General features: G+C 35.6%; 1 protein-coding gene across 1 annotated transcript in view; it reads right to left on the bottom strand.

Annotated features, from left to right (window-relative positions):
- POLB (DNA polymerase beta) overlaps nucleotides 1–16,136 on the bottom strand; it is a 32,698-nt gene that overhangs the window by 11,907 nt on the left and 4,655 nt on the right. The window contains exons 4-9 of the mRNA XM_019649241.1: nucleotides 14,387–14,461; nucleotides 13,709–13,767; nucleotides 11,750–11,799; nucleotides 9,845–9,896; nucleotides 1,422–1,476; nucleotides 1,252–1,324 (exon numbers count right to left, since the gene is read on the bottom strand). Coding sequence (XP_019504786.1) covers nucleotides 1,252–1,324; nucleotides 1,422–1,476; nucleotides 9,845–9,896; nucleotides 11,750–11,799; nucleotides 13,709–13,767; nucleotides 14,387–14,461 — 364 coding nt within the window. The remainder of the gene's footprint in view (nucleotides 1–1,251; nucleotides 1,325–1,421; nucleotides 1,477–9,844; nucleotides 9,897–11,749; nucleotides 11,800–13,708; nucleotides 13,768–14,386; nucleotides 14,462–16,136) is intronic.

Here is a 16,136-nt window from a genome sequence, read left to right as displayed (position 1 = left end):
CACAACTAGATTGAAGAACAAAACGACAGCAACTTGTCTGTTCCCCTTCCCCCAATTCCCCACCGCTGTTCCCATCCCCGCAATTCCCCAATTTAAAAAAAAAAATCTTAAAAAAAACAAAAAAAATGATTATCATGCTAAGTGAAATAAATCACAGAAAAAGTCGAGAACCATATGACTTCATATGGCGGGATATAAAACTGAAAGCAACAAATAAGACAAACAAAGAAACAAAAATTCATAGACACAGACAACAGTTTAGTGGTTACCAGAGGGTAAAGGTGGGAGGGGGGTGGTATTAGAGGCGTAAATGGGGTCAAATATATGGTGATGGAAGGAGAACTGACTCTTGGTGGTGAACACACAATGCAATATATAGATGATGTATTACAGAAATGTACACTTGAAACCTATATAATTTTACTAACCAAAGTTAGCCCAGTAAATTTAATAAAGATTTAAAAAAATCATATAGTGATAGATTGGCTTGAGAACCCAGGTGTTTTGGTCCCAATCCAACGTTCTTTCTACTTAGCAGCAGTTACATCCTTAGTTCTTTTCACTCCCCAACTCCAGATTCTTACAGCAGCTACCCAGATAATTTCTCATAATCCATCACCTACTTCCTAAGCAAAACTCCAGAAGTGACCAGAGATGCAGTCAGATACCTAATTCTAAAACTTTTAAATAAAGTTTTTCTATTCCAATTTGTTGTTTTTTTCTTTTCTATTCCAATTTTTAAAGCTAATATTTTTAAAGTTATATTACCCTTCCAAAATTTTGAGCCAGTAAGAGACCATGATTATGTGATTCTCGTTTTGCTCATATTCACAAAGTAAATGGCGATTCACAGAACCTGGTTGTTGTGAGAATTGGTGCTTCTGAAATATTATTCTTAGATCCATTATAGAAAACTCAGAAAATACAAAATCTAAAACAAACAAACAAAAAAAACTACCTGGAGCTTCACTAGCATCTAGCCAGACAGCCACTATTAAGATTTTAACATACCTAAAATTATTTTATAAATTATTAAAATTAGTCATTAAAATATCATTCTGTAATAAATTCAGTACGAATTTCCTCTAATTTTTCATACATATTTCCATCTATACACAAATAAACCTAGCTAATACTGAGTCTGAATAAATCTATAAAGTAATATAAATTATATCTTTTAATCAACATTTTTCATATACATTAGGCAATTTTAACATCAAGACATGAATAACCTATTAGGAAGTATGTTACCTCGTCTGAAACTGCCACAGACTGTAGCAATGTATTCAGAATCCACTTTTTTAACTTCATTTAGTACAATATCCTAATAGAAGAAAAATTAAGTCATTATTCTAAAAATGGCTTTTCACCAAGTGATAGTCTCAATTCGAATCGAAGAACACAATTCAGCACACTCTTACTTGCATTTGTAACATCTCTTCACGAGGAATTCTTTTCTCAAAGTCCTCAAAATATCTACAAAGACAGAATAAACAGACAAAAGATTTTTGTGACATTTAAATCTTCTTAAAAATTTACTTGCCTACCATATCAAGTGTCCTTATATGAGCAGATCATTCAAAAGTCAAGGTTAAAATTTATTAAGAAGACAACAGAGAAATGGGGGGGGGGGNTGTTTGTTTTCTTTCATTTCTTGGAAGGGAAATGGCATTTCACTACAAAATAATTTGATTAATAAAGAAATAAGATTCAAAAGATAGCATCATTTGTACAGTCCTTTGCAAGCTACAAAGCATTTACACATATTTTGTTTTCAATAACTTCACTTACCTTTTGATAACTTTTTATATTTTATATTTATGCAATTTTTATATTTCAAAGCTAGGGCTTCAATGAGTGTTTTTAGTTAGATATTTTTACCATTTGAACTTAAAATTTACCTTAAAGGAAAATTAGGGCAAAAAAGTGAAATTTTTGTTTGTTTGAAGTTTAAGAGGCCATATTTTGTACATATGGGTGCAATTAGAAGTGATTTTTCTTAGGGAAGCTCTTCTGATGGATTACAACCAGTTGCTATAGGTGTCATTTAAGTGGTAAACCACACACTTGTTCCTCTATTTAAATTTTAGGTATAGACTACAAAACTGAATATGGGCCAACCAAAGAAAAAAAATTAAATTTATGAAGTTCTCTAGTTTCTAAAAATTACTGAACCATTTTCCAGAGGCTAGCCTCTGGGTGTACCTTAATTGACTAATTTGTAATCAGTAAATAGAAGGAAAGGTAGTGGGTAATGTAGTTCATAGCATAAGGGGAGAAAATTAGAAAATAAAAATTCCCATTAAAGAGTTGCTATCACCTCACCTCTTAATTCTCACTACTAAACTCTTAGTAAAGTGTGATCATGAACATAAATCTAAACATACTTGCTAATAAAATAAGAACAAGATCATCTGATAATAGTCCAAGAGATTTTATTGACTACAGTGCAAGCTAAAGCATGAGGAAGAAACAATCATTTAAAAACACCAAAGACCCTTACATAGCAAAGGTTAAGAAATAAATTAAGACTCCTGTTGGGTTGTGCCTGGGAGGAAGGATAGGCCTCATTCACTTCGATCCTTGGGTTCTCGGTATTTCCACTGGATGTAGTCAAAGACGTCCTTCTCGCTATCCACTGGCAGGGGTTCTCCAGCAACTCCTGCAAGTAGTAAATAGAGAAAAGAGACTTATGAAACAGTTTGGGAATTCAGTTATAGAGGGTTCAGGGCCCAGAGATGTATTAGATTCACTTTCAGCAGAAAAAAAAAATGGTAACCAAGCCACTAGAAAAGAGATATTGACTGCCCCATCCTCCTACATGAGCTTCTGTTTGTCACATATGTTCCAAGTGCTACAAAAGGAATCTGAGTGCCCAACTAGGGCCACTGAAGTCTTCCTAATTCATGATTTTCCTTTCTGCTGGATATCCATTGTAGCCACTATATAGTATATGAAATATACTCTAGTTAGTTCTAACTCAAAATGTGGTCCTCGGACTAGCAGTAGTGGCATCACTGGAGGCTTCCTAGAAATGCAGACTCTTGGGCCCTATTCCAAAGCCCACTGAAACAGAATCTGTGTTTAATGAGTCTCCACGTGGTTTGTATGCACACTGACCTACGAGAAGCACTGCCCTAGTCTACCAAGGAGAAAGCCCTATTTTATTTTCTACTTTTAGGACGGAATGACAAAAGTCTTAATTTTCCTAGCAGAGAATAGTAAACCACAGAATATATTGTGAAACGTTAACAAGATCCATAAAACAGAGATTCAGCAATTTTTATTCTTTAAACTTTCATAGCATGGGGCCAAAGCTACTAGGGTAGGTCTGGCACTAAAAGCAGTGGTTTCTTCTTAAGTCTTGGACATACATTTAAAAAAAATAAAAACACTTTAGATCAATAAGATTTTGTTTTACTGATCATCACAGTAGAAAGGATTTAATCCATTCTGATAGGGTTAGAAATAATTCTTGCCAATTCAATTGCGGGCCTGGGAGCCCATATGGATTAAAGTCCCTTCTGTTGTCTGAGGAACTAACAATACAAAGAAACTACAATTAACTAGCATAGTTACTTAAAGGCTTTTAAGAGAACTGAAGTTGCTAAACCAAAATACCTTTGAAAATAANTATCTGTTTCTCGATGCAAAGGAGGCATCACTAAAAACCAAAGGACAGTCCACGTACCACTTGGGTAAGGCTCACCAGGGTGCTTTTTGACAAATGGGTGCAATCGATGTGAATCACTAGAATAAAAAATTGAATAGGAGTGCCACAAACACCAACATGATATTCATATTAAACTGTAGCATAGCTTGTAGAGTTCATAGCTATACATAAAAAATCTCATAGTCATCTAGGCACACATGAGACAACATTTTCTTCCATTTTTCACAAAGCATAAGAATTAAATGTTGAGTTTTAAAAGTAGGACAATTTTTCAGACACCAATAATTTTTGCCACACATGGGCCTCTTCATTGGTGATTCTCTCTTTGTGAGAAAACCAATTATATTGAAAAGTTAAGATGCCGCCCAAGGTTTGCCAGTGTTCAAAGTGCCCTATGACTTGGCTTCCTCTACTTCCTGCCTTGAATAAAAAGTCGTCTTACATATTGTTGGAGTCCCTAACCATGTGACAACACTTTCTCTTCACAGGGTTCACAGTGCTTGTCTGACAATGACTGCAATACCAGAAAATTCTGCCTCAAGCCCCAAGATGAGAAGCCATTCTGTGCTACTTGTCGTGGATTACGGAGGAGGTGCCAGCGTAATGCCATGTGCTGCCCAGGAACGCTCTGCATGAATGGTAAACTACCATAAATCCTTGCAGGACTGCTTTGCTCCAGAACTGAAAACAGAATCTGAATCTCACAGCCTAGACTATTCCAAGATAGGCACATCTAAAGTTTTCCTGGATTCATGTTTGAAGTAAATTTATACAGATGACTTTTCTTGATGTAACAAAATAGTGTATTTCCTGGCAACAACTCTTGCCAGCAATTTGGAGATGATTTTAAAGGGAGGGTACAAGTTGCAATCTTTCAAATTCTGTTTTCACTTGGATTCTATTAATTACTTAACTACCTCCTTTGCCATATGCGAGCATGTAAATATTTTGTGCACGTGTCGCAGAAATCTAGAAAGTTATATATAAACTGGAGGCAGCGGTACTGCCAAATGATATAACAGAATGATAATTAGGATGTCTTTGGTTCTAATCCTTGACTTTAATAGCTAACTATACCTGGTTTTCTCCCAGATGTTTGTACTACAATGGAAGATGCAGCACCAATATTGGAAAGTCAGACTGATGACCATGACAACATCGATGCAAAAGGAACAACTGAGTATCCAATTCAGGGGAAAAAAACCAAAAGGAAGCCAAATATTAAGAAATCACAAGGCAGTAAGGGTAAGAGCAGCTTCTGAGTATCTAAAAAAAAAAAAAAATGCTTTCCCCCGCTTCTGAGGCTCTTAAGGATGGGCTGAAACTGGCTTGACTCCTCTCCACCAAAACCACATAGGTTGTGTGTCCTGTTTCTAATCTCTCTCCCTAAGCTGCTATGGTTGATCGGGTAGGGAGTAGCATAAGGTAGTCAGCAGTCCAAGAGGACAGCGGAATAGCCATAATTACGGACTGGTTGCAAGAAAACCTTTCATTGTTTAACTGAACTTTACATACACATCTTTTTACAGTCTATAATTTAATGAACATCAGTTCCCCTTTTTAGATCCTCAGAATACAAAATTAGAGATGTGCAGGTACATTAACTTTTCATTCTCAGAAAAAATACAAACTTCACTAAGATGCTTTTTAACAAATTGTAGTCTCAAATTCCAATCTTTGTCATAAAATAGCTAGACAGTGTGAAGGTGGTGAGCCGGCCATTCTTGTTTCTGTCTTCAGGTTCACTGGCCCCTTGGTAAGTAATGGTCTCTCTTTGTGTCAGTGTAAATCCCATTCAAGAAAACATTGATGAGTGATACTTATTTCTCAAGACTGGAAATCTCACCTTCCTTTGATAAATGTTTTAATTTTATTAAAAAAAAAACATATTCTAGGGGCCNCTGCAGTGGGTTGCCATGGGCTGCCGTGTGTGGCCAGCAGCCAGCGTGAGTGGCCAGCGTGAGCCGCCAACCACCGCCGTGAGCAGCTGTCCAGAAGCCGGCGACTGATCTGCTTCATTCAGGAAGAGCGCAATGATAATGCCAACGTGGGCCAGGGAAGCGACGTCCTCCACAACTAGACTGAAGAACAAAAGGACAGCAACTTGTCTGTTCCCCTCCCCCAATTCCACAATAAAATCTTTTTAAAAAATGAAGACTATATTCCTCTAGGCCTCAATTTCCTTGTCTACAAACTACTAAAAATACTTTGAAGGCCATTGTGCAACTAAATAAGAACATATATAAAAGCATCTAGAATAGTGCCTGGCACACAGCTGGCATAAAATAATTGTTTATTGCCTCTCTTTTCATTTTTATAAGTATAATAAATGAAAAATATAGTGTTGGTCACTGAAGATCCTGCAGTGTCTCTGGATCAATAATCTTTAACCAGATATTTAAACATAAAGAAGACTAGATTCAATTTGTGCTGATCCCAGAACATTCATGGAAACTATTTTAACAACAACAAAATAATTTATTGTCTTCTGTTTTTCTCATTTCTTTCTCTTAAAAATTGAATGTCTTCCAACATCCACCTACCACCAAAAATGTAAAAACAAACAAATCAAAACAAAACAAAACAAAAAAACCCCAAACTATTTGAGCAAAAACCCCCCAAAAAGCAAGAAACAACCTGAAGGGCCATCAATAGAGGACTAGATAAACTATGGGACATCCAGATGATCGAATGTTATGCAGCCATAAAGAATACGGAGCTTTCTATATACTGATATGGAAAGATCTCCAGGATGTATTTTTAAGTGAAAAAAGTAAGGTAAAGTACTGTGTATGTATTATATTACCTTTTTGAAAGAGAGAGAAAGGAGGAAACCAAGAATGTATATTCACATTTACATGCAGAAACATGGAAAGAAGACACAAGAAAATGGTTGTTAACGGGACAGGAGGGAGGGAGGGAAGGAGGGAAGGGAGTCAATAGGGACAGAGCAGAAGAGAGCCTTCTCACTGCGTACCTTTTTTATATGAAAGCACATAACCATATAACTTACTCAGTAATAAAAGTAAAATAAAATTGAAAAATATAAATCCAGAAAGGTTGTCCTAGTCAACTAAGCATGCACATGGCTTGCTGTGCAAGATAGCCTACGTTTTGAAAATACAGATTCCAAGGCCCCACCCAAGGAGATTCTTATTTAGTAGGTTTGTAGCAGGGTACAGCAATGTGTATGTTTTAAAAAACTTCCTAGGTATTTCTGGTGCACAGACACATTTCAACAACTAGTTAATTTTAATCCTCTAATTTTGAAAATATGGAAAATAGGATATGGAGAGACAGGCTTAACTTAAAATCATATAGTGATACTTGCTATTAGGGAAATGCAAATCAAAACCACAATGAGATACCACCTCACACCTGTTGGAATGTCTATTATCAAACAAGACAAGTAATAACAAGTGTTGGAGAGGCTGTGGAGAAAAGGAACCCTCATACACAGATGATGGGAATGTAAACTGGTACAGTCACTATGGAAAACAGTAAGGAAGTTCCTCAAAAAATTAAGAATAGAATTACCATATGACCTTGGGTATCTACCCAAAAAATCTGAAAACATTTATCCATAAAGATAAATGTACACCTATGTTCACTGTAGCATTATTCTCGGTGGCCAAGAGAGGAAAATAACAAAGTGTCCTTCAATGACTGACTGGATACAGAAGATGTGGTACATATATACAATACAATATTACTTAGGCATAAGGAAAGATGAAATAGTGCCATTTGCAACAACATGGGTGGATCTCAAGATTATCATGCTAAGGGCCGGCCGAGTGGCACGATGGTTAAGAACTGGCTTGGGACGCCAGAGGGCCCCGGTTCGGATCCCACATATGAGGGCCAGTGACACTGCCCTCCANTAAGTAGGGCTGAAATTTGTTTCATTATTGCTTTTGGTATAAACTCGAGCTCCAGGAAACCTGCATGCTGTTTCTGTTTCACTTTGTGGCCTTCAGTCCTATATCCCATACCTTCATCCCCGTAGCACTCCCTCCACATACCACTTCCACTGCTAAAGCTCATATTAATCTTGTTACAGGACAAGAGGGGGAAAGCTGTCTTAGAACTTTTGACTGTGGACCTGGACTTTGCTGTGCTCGTCATTTTTGGACTAAAATATGTAAACCAGTCCTATTGGAGGGACAGGTGTGCTCTAGGAGAGGGCATAAAGATACTGCTCAAGCTCCAGAAATCTTCCAGCGGTGTGACTGTGGTCCTGGACTATTATGTCGAAGTCAAGTGACTGGCAATCGACAACATGCCCGGTTAAGAGTATGCCAAAAAATCTGAAAAGTTGGAAATATTTCAAAATAAAGGACTAATTATTGTATTCAAGTAGAAATTTCAGACATTAATTTTTAAATATTTCCAGACACGTGTCTCTTATAGCAACTGATATAGACTGGGCTAGAGAACAATGAGATGGTGCCCTGTGACGAATGGAAACTAGCTTTAGCTTTTGTCTATTTCTGCAGATAACAAAAAAAATTAATTTTGATCTAGTGATTCAGTTAGTTTAAATAAATCTGAAAGTAATTTCTGGTGAAGTTCTAGTAACTGATAGTAGCTTGGGAAAAAAAAGTGATGGTATCTGTAGTTCAATGAATTCTTATATCTTACCAGTGAAAATTATCACAGCAAATATGATTTTTCCTTAAAAACCCTACTGTTTTTTTAAAAGATTTTATTAGGGCATTGGGGGAGGGAAACAGTGCTGGGGAATCGGGGGAAGGGGAACAGACAAGTTGGTGTCCTTTCGTTCTTCAGTCTAGTTGTGCAGGACGTCGCTTCACTGGCCTATGTTGGTATTATCATTGCGCTCTTCCCGGGTNGACTTCCCATACCAAGAGTAAATAAATACATTTAAGTCAGTATCTTTCCAAATTAGACTGCTCCCTATTGGAAAATCAAGGTTATAGTTTATTGATCTTAAATCTTACAAAATTATCATATTTTAAAATATTATCCTAGTAGGGTCATACATGGATGAACACAGACACCATTATGTTAAGTGAAAGAAGCCAGTCACAAAAGACCACATATTGCATAATTTCATTTATATGAAATGTCCAGAATACGCAAATCTATAAAGACAGAAAATAGATTAGTGGATGCCAGGGGCTGGGGGGTGGGAGATGGGGAGTGATTATCAATGGGTAAGGGCTCTTTTTAGGATAACAGAAATGTTCTAAAATTGACTGTAGTGATGGTTGTACAACTCTGTGAATATACTAAAACCACTGAATTGTATACTTTAAATGGGTGAATTTTATGTGGTATATGACTTCTACTACAATAACATTGTTATAAAAATATTATCTCAGTATGAAATCTAGTAACATCTAAGAATAAAGCACCCGTTCAAAACCAATTCTCACAACAACCAAGATCTTCAGAAGATTTCTATTTACTATTTAAAGGCAAGGAAAGTGAGAACTACACTATCCTGGTCTCTTCTTACTGACTCCAAGTTTTGGAAAAGCAGTATAAGTTTAAAAATATTATGGTAAGGTATCAACAGGAAAGTTCCAAGTTTATTAGAATTGAATCACCAACAAGGCTAGAGGAGATACATGCTTATGCATGTACATAGCTTATGTATTTTAAATAATCAATTAGAAAGGGGGCTCCAGATTTTATCTGGCACATAAAATAATAGATGATGCTGACATACACATACAACATGCCTACTAGCTGATCCTTTACTGTTATTTAGGTGTCTAAAGTTTTTCTTTTTATTTAAATTTAGTGTCTCACGTTCATGTTCTAACGTCTCAGGTAGAATCTAAACTTCAGAGCTACACTGAGCCTGTTTATATCCTTACCCCAGATCCAGTGCAATGGAAGTATAAAATAAACACCCGCTGACTGACTGATGCACTGAGTTCTATGTATTTTCAGAGGAAGTTTCCTGCTGAAGTCAAGAGAATGAGGGAAATACTCAAAACAAGCAAACAAACTAGAAAGCAATAACAAAACATGAATATAGGCATATTCTTTATAGGAGTCTACAACAAATCTTAGCATTTCTGAATAGAAAAAAAATGGTGTGTTCAGCTAACTTTTAAGAATTATTATGATGTATAGAAAAATGGCTATAAAAATTTTACTTTTACATCTCAAGTTTCAAAAGAAAATGTGCTATCTTACTTCAGCCCAATTCTCTGATGATGGTTCAATTTATCTTCATTTTTTCTGAGATCTGCATAGAAGATGAAAAAAATTAAGGTGCTAACTTAAACATTTCTGGAAAAAAATGTTAAATTCAGTGATCCTTTTTACAGAGAACTACCTGGAAAATACACTGAAATAGATGATTTTGAAAAGGCAATGAAAAAAAAATTTTCAGATATTAAGAATTAGATAAAAGTAACTCTTCAAATCAATATGGTAAAACCTAGCAGTTATTTCATGATCTTTTTGTTTACTGAATCAAAATTTCAATTATAGTTACATGGAATAGTAAACATACCAAGATCATACCAAATTTCATTACAGCAAAAAGCAGCTTTATAAGAACCTATATTGTTCAATTTACGGTTAATAGCAGCAGTAGGAACCACAAATTCTGAATGTATTATGAGTAACTAAGTTCATTCATGTTGTTCATTTAATCCTTCATTCAGTTAGTATTTATTGAGTACCAATTTGTACGTGCACTATGCCTGCCGAAAAGAGAGGTATTATCTTCCTTTTTTAATTAAAAAAGCTGTCATATCATAACATCACATCTTAAATCTAAAAGTGACTTATTCCATTTGGATGTTCTTTTACTGGGCATGAGTACAGGAGTAATCCTTGTTAAAGAAACAGCAAGATAAGTGTGCTTCAAAAGCAATTCCTATAATCACCCTTATATTCACAAATATAAATTCTCTCTGGAAATATAAAATGGAGAAAAATAAGAAACTTTATTATACATGGAGCAATTAATATTTCTCATACTTGTGTGTACACGAAAACACTAAAGAACATGAGTGAAAATGAAACAGGAATATTGAATTTGTTATATTACTCGTAGATATATCAACAGTTATTATATATCTGTGAACTGTGATGTGAAAACCATTACAGTAGATCCTTGACACTCCCAAGGATACAACTGAATACTTTTGAGAAACAAATTCTTGACCCCTTTATTCAATATTTCACTCAGATAAACTACATATACCACCAGCAGAGAAGCACAAACTCTGAGATGTGGTAGAGTTCATTCTCTAGCCATGTGGCTCACAAATTCTTAGTAATTACTAATTAATAGTGCCTCTTAATAGTCAGTTACTATTTTTCAGTACTTACTAGGTACCAAGCACTCTGCTAAATATTTTACATACATTATTTCATTAAATCATATGAGGCAGAAATTATAATATCATTTTATAGATGAAAAGTGAAATGCCACCATCATTCATTTTAATAAAGTGGTAAAGACCTGATTCAAACCAAGGTCAGTCTTTAAAACCTGTCTACCTAACCAGTTGGGTTACTTCCAAGTAGTTGAAATCACAAATATTAAAACCCAAATGCTACAGATATACTATAATGAATATATATATATGTATACACACACACACCCTTGAAATGTATGAAAAAATAAATTATATTTAAAGGATTGCTATGTTAAGAAAAATGTCTCATAATTACTTACGGTCTATTTTTATCACTTCTTTGAAAGCAAACATTCATTCAATAAGCATTACAAGCCTCTTAAGAATCTTTCTCAATATATACAACTTGGCTTTTAAGATGAGTGTGTAGGGCTTTGTTGTTTAAAATGTTATTAAAGAAACAAAGGCAATTTAAATCATCTAAAAATCTGCAAATGAAATCATTGCTTTAAAACCAAAGAGTCACTTCTTGCTCTTCTTCATTTTCTTCTGAGTTACAAACATAAATATGTTTAAGATGGGAATATAAACTACTCTTTACATCTCCTCTCTACCGTAGAGTTGAAAAGAAAGAAAGGGTTTTTCAAGTTCTAGTTTGTTAGAGCATTAACAGTCCTTCAGGCCCATATTTAACCTGGAATAATATTGACCTATTATACATACTCACCTTCTAATGTTTTAATTCCTTCATCTACAAACTTCCTTGCAGCAGACGGACTACAAAGAAAGAAAAGCATTATCTCAATATCAAGTGAAACTCGGGATCCTTGTAACAAATAACCAATTAAGCCTTCTCTTGTCAACCGCAGAGTTACTATTGAGCTATGTTGCATGGTTACTTTGGCAATGTTCCATTTTATTCAAAGAGAAGAATTCTTGAAGCTTCAATCTAGAAAAGCTACCATGAACTTGGACATGAAAAAGATGTCTAAACAGCTAGGTGTCAATAGTGCCCACGTATCTTATAAAACAGACATACAGGCATTTGAAAACTGTTCATTCATTCAATGAAATATACTGAAGTCCTATTATATGCCAGATACTCTTCTAGGTGCTGAAAATACAGCAGGAATAAGACAAATAAGGGCCCTGGTCTTACCTACCCACATCCTAGTGGGTAGAGAGAGAGAACAGATATATAATCAAACAAGAAAAAATTTATCAGGTAGATGAATTAAAAGTTAATATGATAGAATGGCTGGGTCCTACTTTATTTTTTAATTTTTTATTTTTTAAAGATTTTATTGGGGAATTGGGGAGAGGGAACAGCGTTGGGAATCAGGGAAGGGGAACAGACAAGTTGCTGTCCTTTTGTTGTTCAGTCTAGTTGTGGAGGACGTCGCTTCACTGACCCATGTTGGTATTATCATTACGCTCTTCCCGAGTGAGACAGTTGCTCGCCGGCCATTGGACGGCAGCTCACAGCGGCTCAGGGCAGCTCACAAAAGCGCACACCAGCTGCTGGCCAGCCCCACTGCAGCCTACGCCGTCGACTCACAGCAGCCCAGCTTCAGGTCAAGCTGTTGTTCACCATTTTAGCTAGAGGGTGCAGCATCACTGGGCCTCATATGTAGGATCTGAACCAGGGCCCTGCTGCTCAGAGCTGGCATCCCAAACCAACTCCTAACCAACGCACAACTCGGCCAGTCCGGCTGGGTCCTACTTTAGATTGGATGGTGAGGGAAGATCTCTGAGATGATATTAAACTGAGATGGGAATGACAGAGTCTTTGTACAGACACTGTGTGGTACAAAAACTGATATTCATGTCAAGAAGCAATGAGGTATAGAAAAAACAGAACTAAAATGGGAGTCAAAAGACACAGGTTCTAATTCTGACTTTGCCATAGTTATCTCATTTTCTGTATTTAGTTTTCTGGCCTGGAAAAAGAGGATAATATAACAGATGCTCTTTAAAACAACGTCTAACTAACATTTTATAAAGGCCTTCGGTCCCCAAGGAGTCAAGCTCATTTTCAGTATACTAGATATAAGAACTTAAACTATTTTAGAGTAACTTTCATCAAAATGTTGCCTAAATTTAAAAGATTGTATATATCTAAAAAAAAAAAAAGCCTCATTCCATGAAGATTAGAGTTAAGTAAAGCATTACAGACTTAATATTTCAATGTTCATCTTTACTTTGTCCAGTGCCAAAGAAGTCCTCTTTCATGCTAGTTCCAATTTTAAGATAAAGATTCCTTCATTAAAAAATGCTTGAGTGCTTGTTTCAAATTCATAAGGTACTATGCTAGGTGCTATGGAAAAAAGCTTAAAGGCTTAAGATAAATATCATGCTCAGAGAAGCAAATGAGGCATAATCTGGAGGGAGTGGTAAAATGTACAAAGAGCAAGTGTCAGTGGAGATTAGAGGAAGGAGGGATTATTTCTGGCTGGGGAATCAAAACGGTTTCACGAAGAAGTTTACATTTGCCTCAGATGGGGCTTTTACAGCAGAGGCAGCATCTGGAGAACCAGCCTCAGACATGTAAGCTATGTAAGCTGTGTGGGCAAAGGCACAGAGGTGGAAAGGTACGGGTTTTGAAGGGAAACAGCATGCACTTTAGTTTGGCTGACATAAAAAATTAAACCAATACTATTGTGTCTGCTTAAAAAATAGTTCTTACCCAATGCCAGTAACTCGAGTTAGGAAATTGATGGATGAACTCGTATCATCCTGCCGAATCTTTAACAACAACAACAAAAAGCATAACAATGATTTAGGAATGCTTTGAGGACTCAAATGATCTTCTTGGAAATACACTAGTCTGCCAAGAGACCGGAAGGGCCATTTACATTTGCCTGGGTAACCCATACAGAAGTATTCATATATAACCTACGTGGTTATAGGTAAATAACAGAGCAGCTGAAGATGTCTCATCTCTAATTTATCCAAAACTCTAAAAAGACTTACTCATAAAAGACCAGAAATGATATAACTACTGTCATCAGGGTGCAACAGAAACATAAAAATGCTTGGGAGAGTTTAAGCATAGAAATTCTAAAAGATAACATCTTTAAGTCAAGTTTATAATCTCCCTTCTGAATGGTACTAAAATTAAAGAGCTAATTCTTTCATATATGCTAACAGTCTCTGAAGTGCCACATAAAATAAGTGAACACTGTAAAGAAATAATATTCACATTTTAAAAAATGGAACACTTAGAGCTGTAAACTCCCCTCCTTTCTTTTCCTTCTGAGTCTCACTAGAGTGAGTGACACCAGTCACCCTGCAATGGTGCTCCATGATAGTCACCATAAAGGTAGACACTATTATCAAATAAGCAAACAAGTTACAATTTTACCTTTTCCAGTTTACGCAATTTTCCAGTTGCTAAAAATTCATCAATCTTTTCAGCAATTTTTGTTCCTACTCCAGGCTACACAGAAAATATAAAAGTCATATAAATATAATGCTTACTGAATCACTAAAAAGTACAAAACAAGAAATGAAAAACAAATGATCGTCACAAAACCAGTTTTGAAACAAAGGACACAGAAAATTGAGCCCCAGTAAAAATATATTCTCCCAAAGATAAAATACCTAAATGATCGACAAACGAGAAGCCCTAATAAAACAATTCTAAACAACCCTTGCATTTTAAAAATTAACTTTGGTTGTAGAAAAATCAGAAAATATAGTTACATAAAGAAATATTATTTTAAAAATCACTTGTTAATTTCATCACTCTGAAAATTAAACTATAACCTATCACTTAATAGCTGCTATATGTTGACTTCTTCTGCGCTTTTGTCTATAAAAGCAGAGTTACCATATATGTATATACATACTTTTTCTTACAAAAACAGAATCATACTGTTTTGTAAAGTGCTTTTTTTCAACTTAAAACACATCATGAACAAATTTCCATATCAATAAATACAACTACACTATCTTTAATGGCTGCATGGTATATCATTGTATAAATACCATTATTTACTTAATGAATACCCTACAGGTGAACATTTAGGTGGTTTCCAATTTTTGATATTATAACAATGCTGTCATGAACTTCCTCTAGAACAAAAGTTCTCAAGCTTTTGCATACATCAGCATCAGCTGGGGAATACGTTAAAACACAGAATGCCAAGTCCCACCCTAGAATGTCTGATCCAATAGGTTGCATTTCTAACAAGCTCCCAGGTGATGCTGATGCTGCTGGTCTGGGTACCAAACCTGAGGAACCACTGCTCTAGAGCTGCACTGTCCAAAATGGCAGCCACCAGCCACATGTGACAATTTAAGTTTACATTAATTAAAATTAAACATTCATTTCCTCAGTCATATTAGCCACATTTCAAGAGCTTACTAGCCAAATGTGGCTCATGGTTACTGTATTGAACAGCACTGCTGTAGAATACAAGCTCTAAGAGGGCAGAGAGCCTGTCTTTTCACTGTTTTAATCCTAGCACCTGGATGAATACCTGGCACACAGGTGCTCAAAAATTATGAACTAATGAATCTTTGTTTACATATAGCTCTGTTGGTTTCCTTAGGGTGAATTCCTCAAAGTGGAATTGCCGAGACAAAGTATATATACATTTTCCAACATTCTGCCACATTATCCTTCAGAAAGGCTGTGGATAACTAACACTTTGATCAATAGGAAACGAGTGTCTTTTTTTCCACATCTTTATCCATACAGCATATTATACTTGATAGTTTAATAGGCACTATGTGGCACCTTGTTTTACTTAGCAATTCTGATTTTTAGCAAAGGTGAATTTTTTCATGCTTATAGTTAAATGTTCAACATGCATAACAACATATGTGCCAATTATTTCCTACTATCTCTGAGCCCTAAGTTCACCCTCCATATTCTTTTTTTGTTTGTTTTATTCTTTTTTTTTTCACCCTTCTATATTCTTGATTTATTCAATATTAAATAAGTGTCCCAAGACTACTGGGGACACTATATTCAAGTTTTGAAAATAGCAAACACCAGATGGAAACGAATAAGGTTTAGGAAGTGGAATAGATTTGAAAAAGGAAACTGCTTAGGTTTCTCATTTCCTATGTGAGAAGATATGTACCAACCTAAAGCAATTTAGGCC

The sequence above is a fragment of the Hipposideros armiger genome, unplaced genomic scaffold (assembly GCF_001890085.2).
Source record: "Hipposideros armiger isolate ML-2016 unplaced genomic scaffold, ASM189008v1 scaffold_131, whole genome shotgun sequence".
Lineage (NCBI taxonomy): Eukaryota > Metazoa > Chordata > Mammalia > Chiroptera > Hipposideridae > Hipposideros > Hipposideros armiger.
This window is presented reverse-complemented; position numbering and strand designations above follow the sequence as displayed.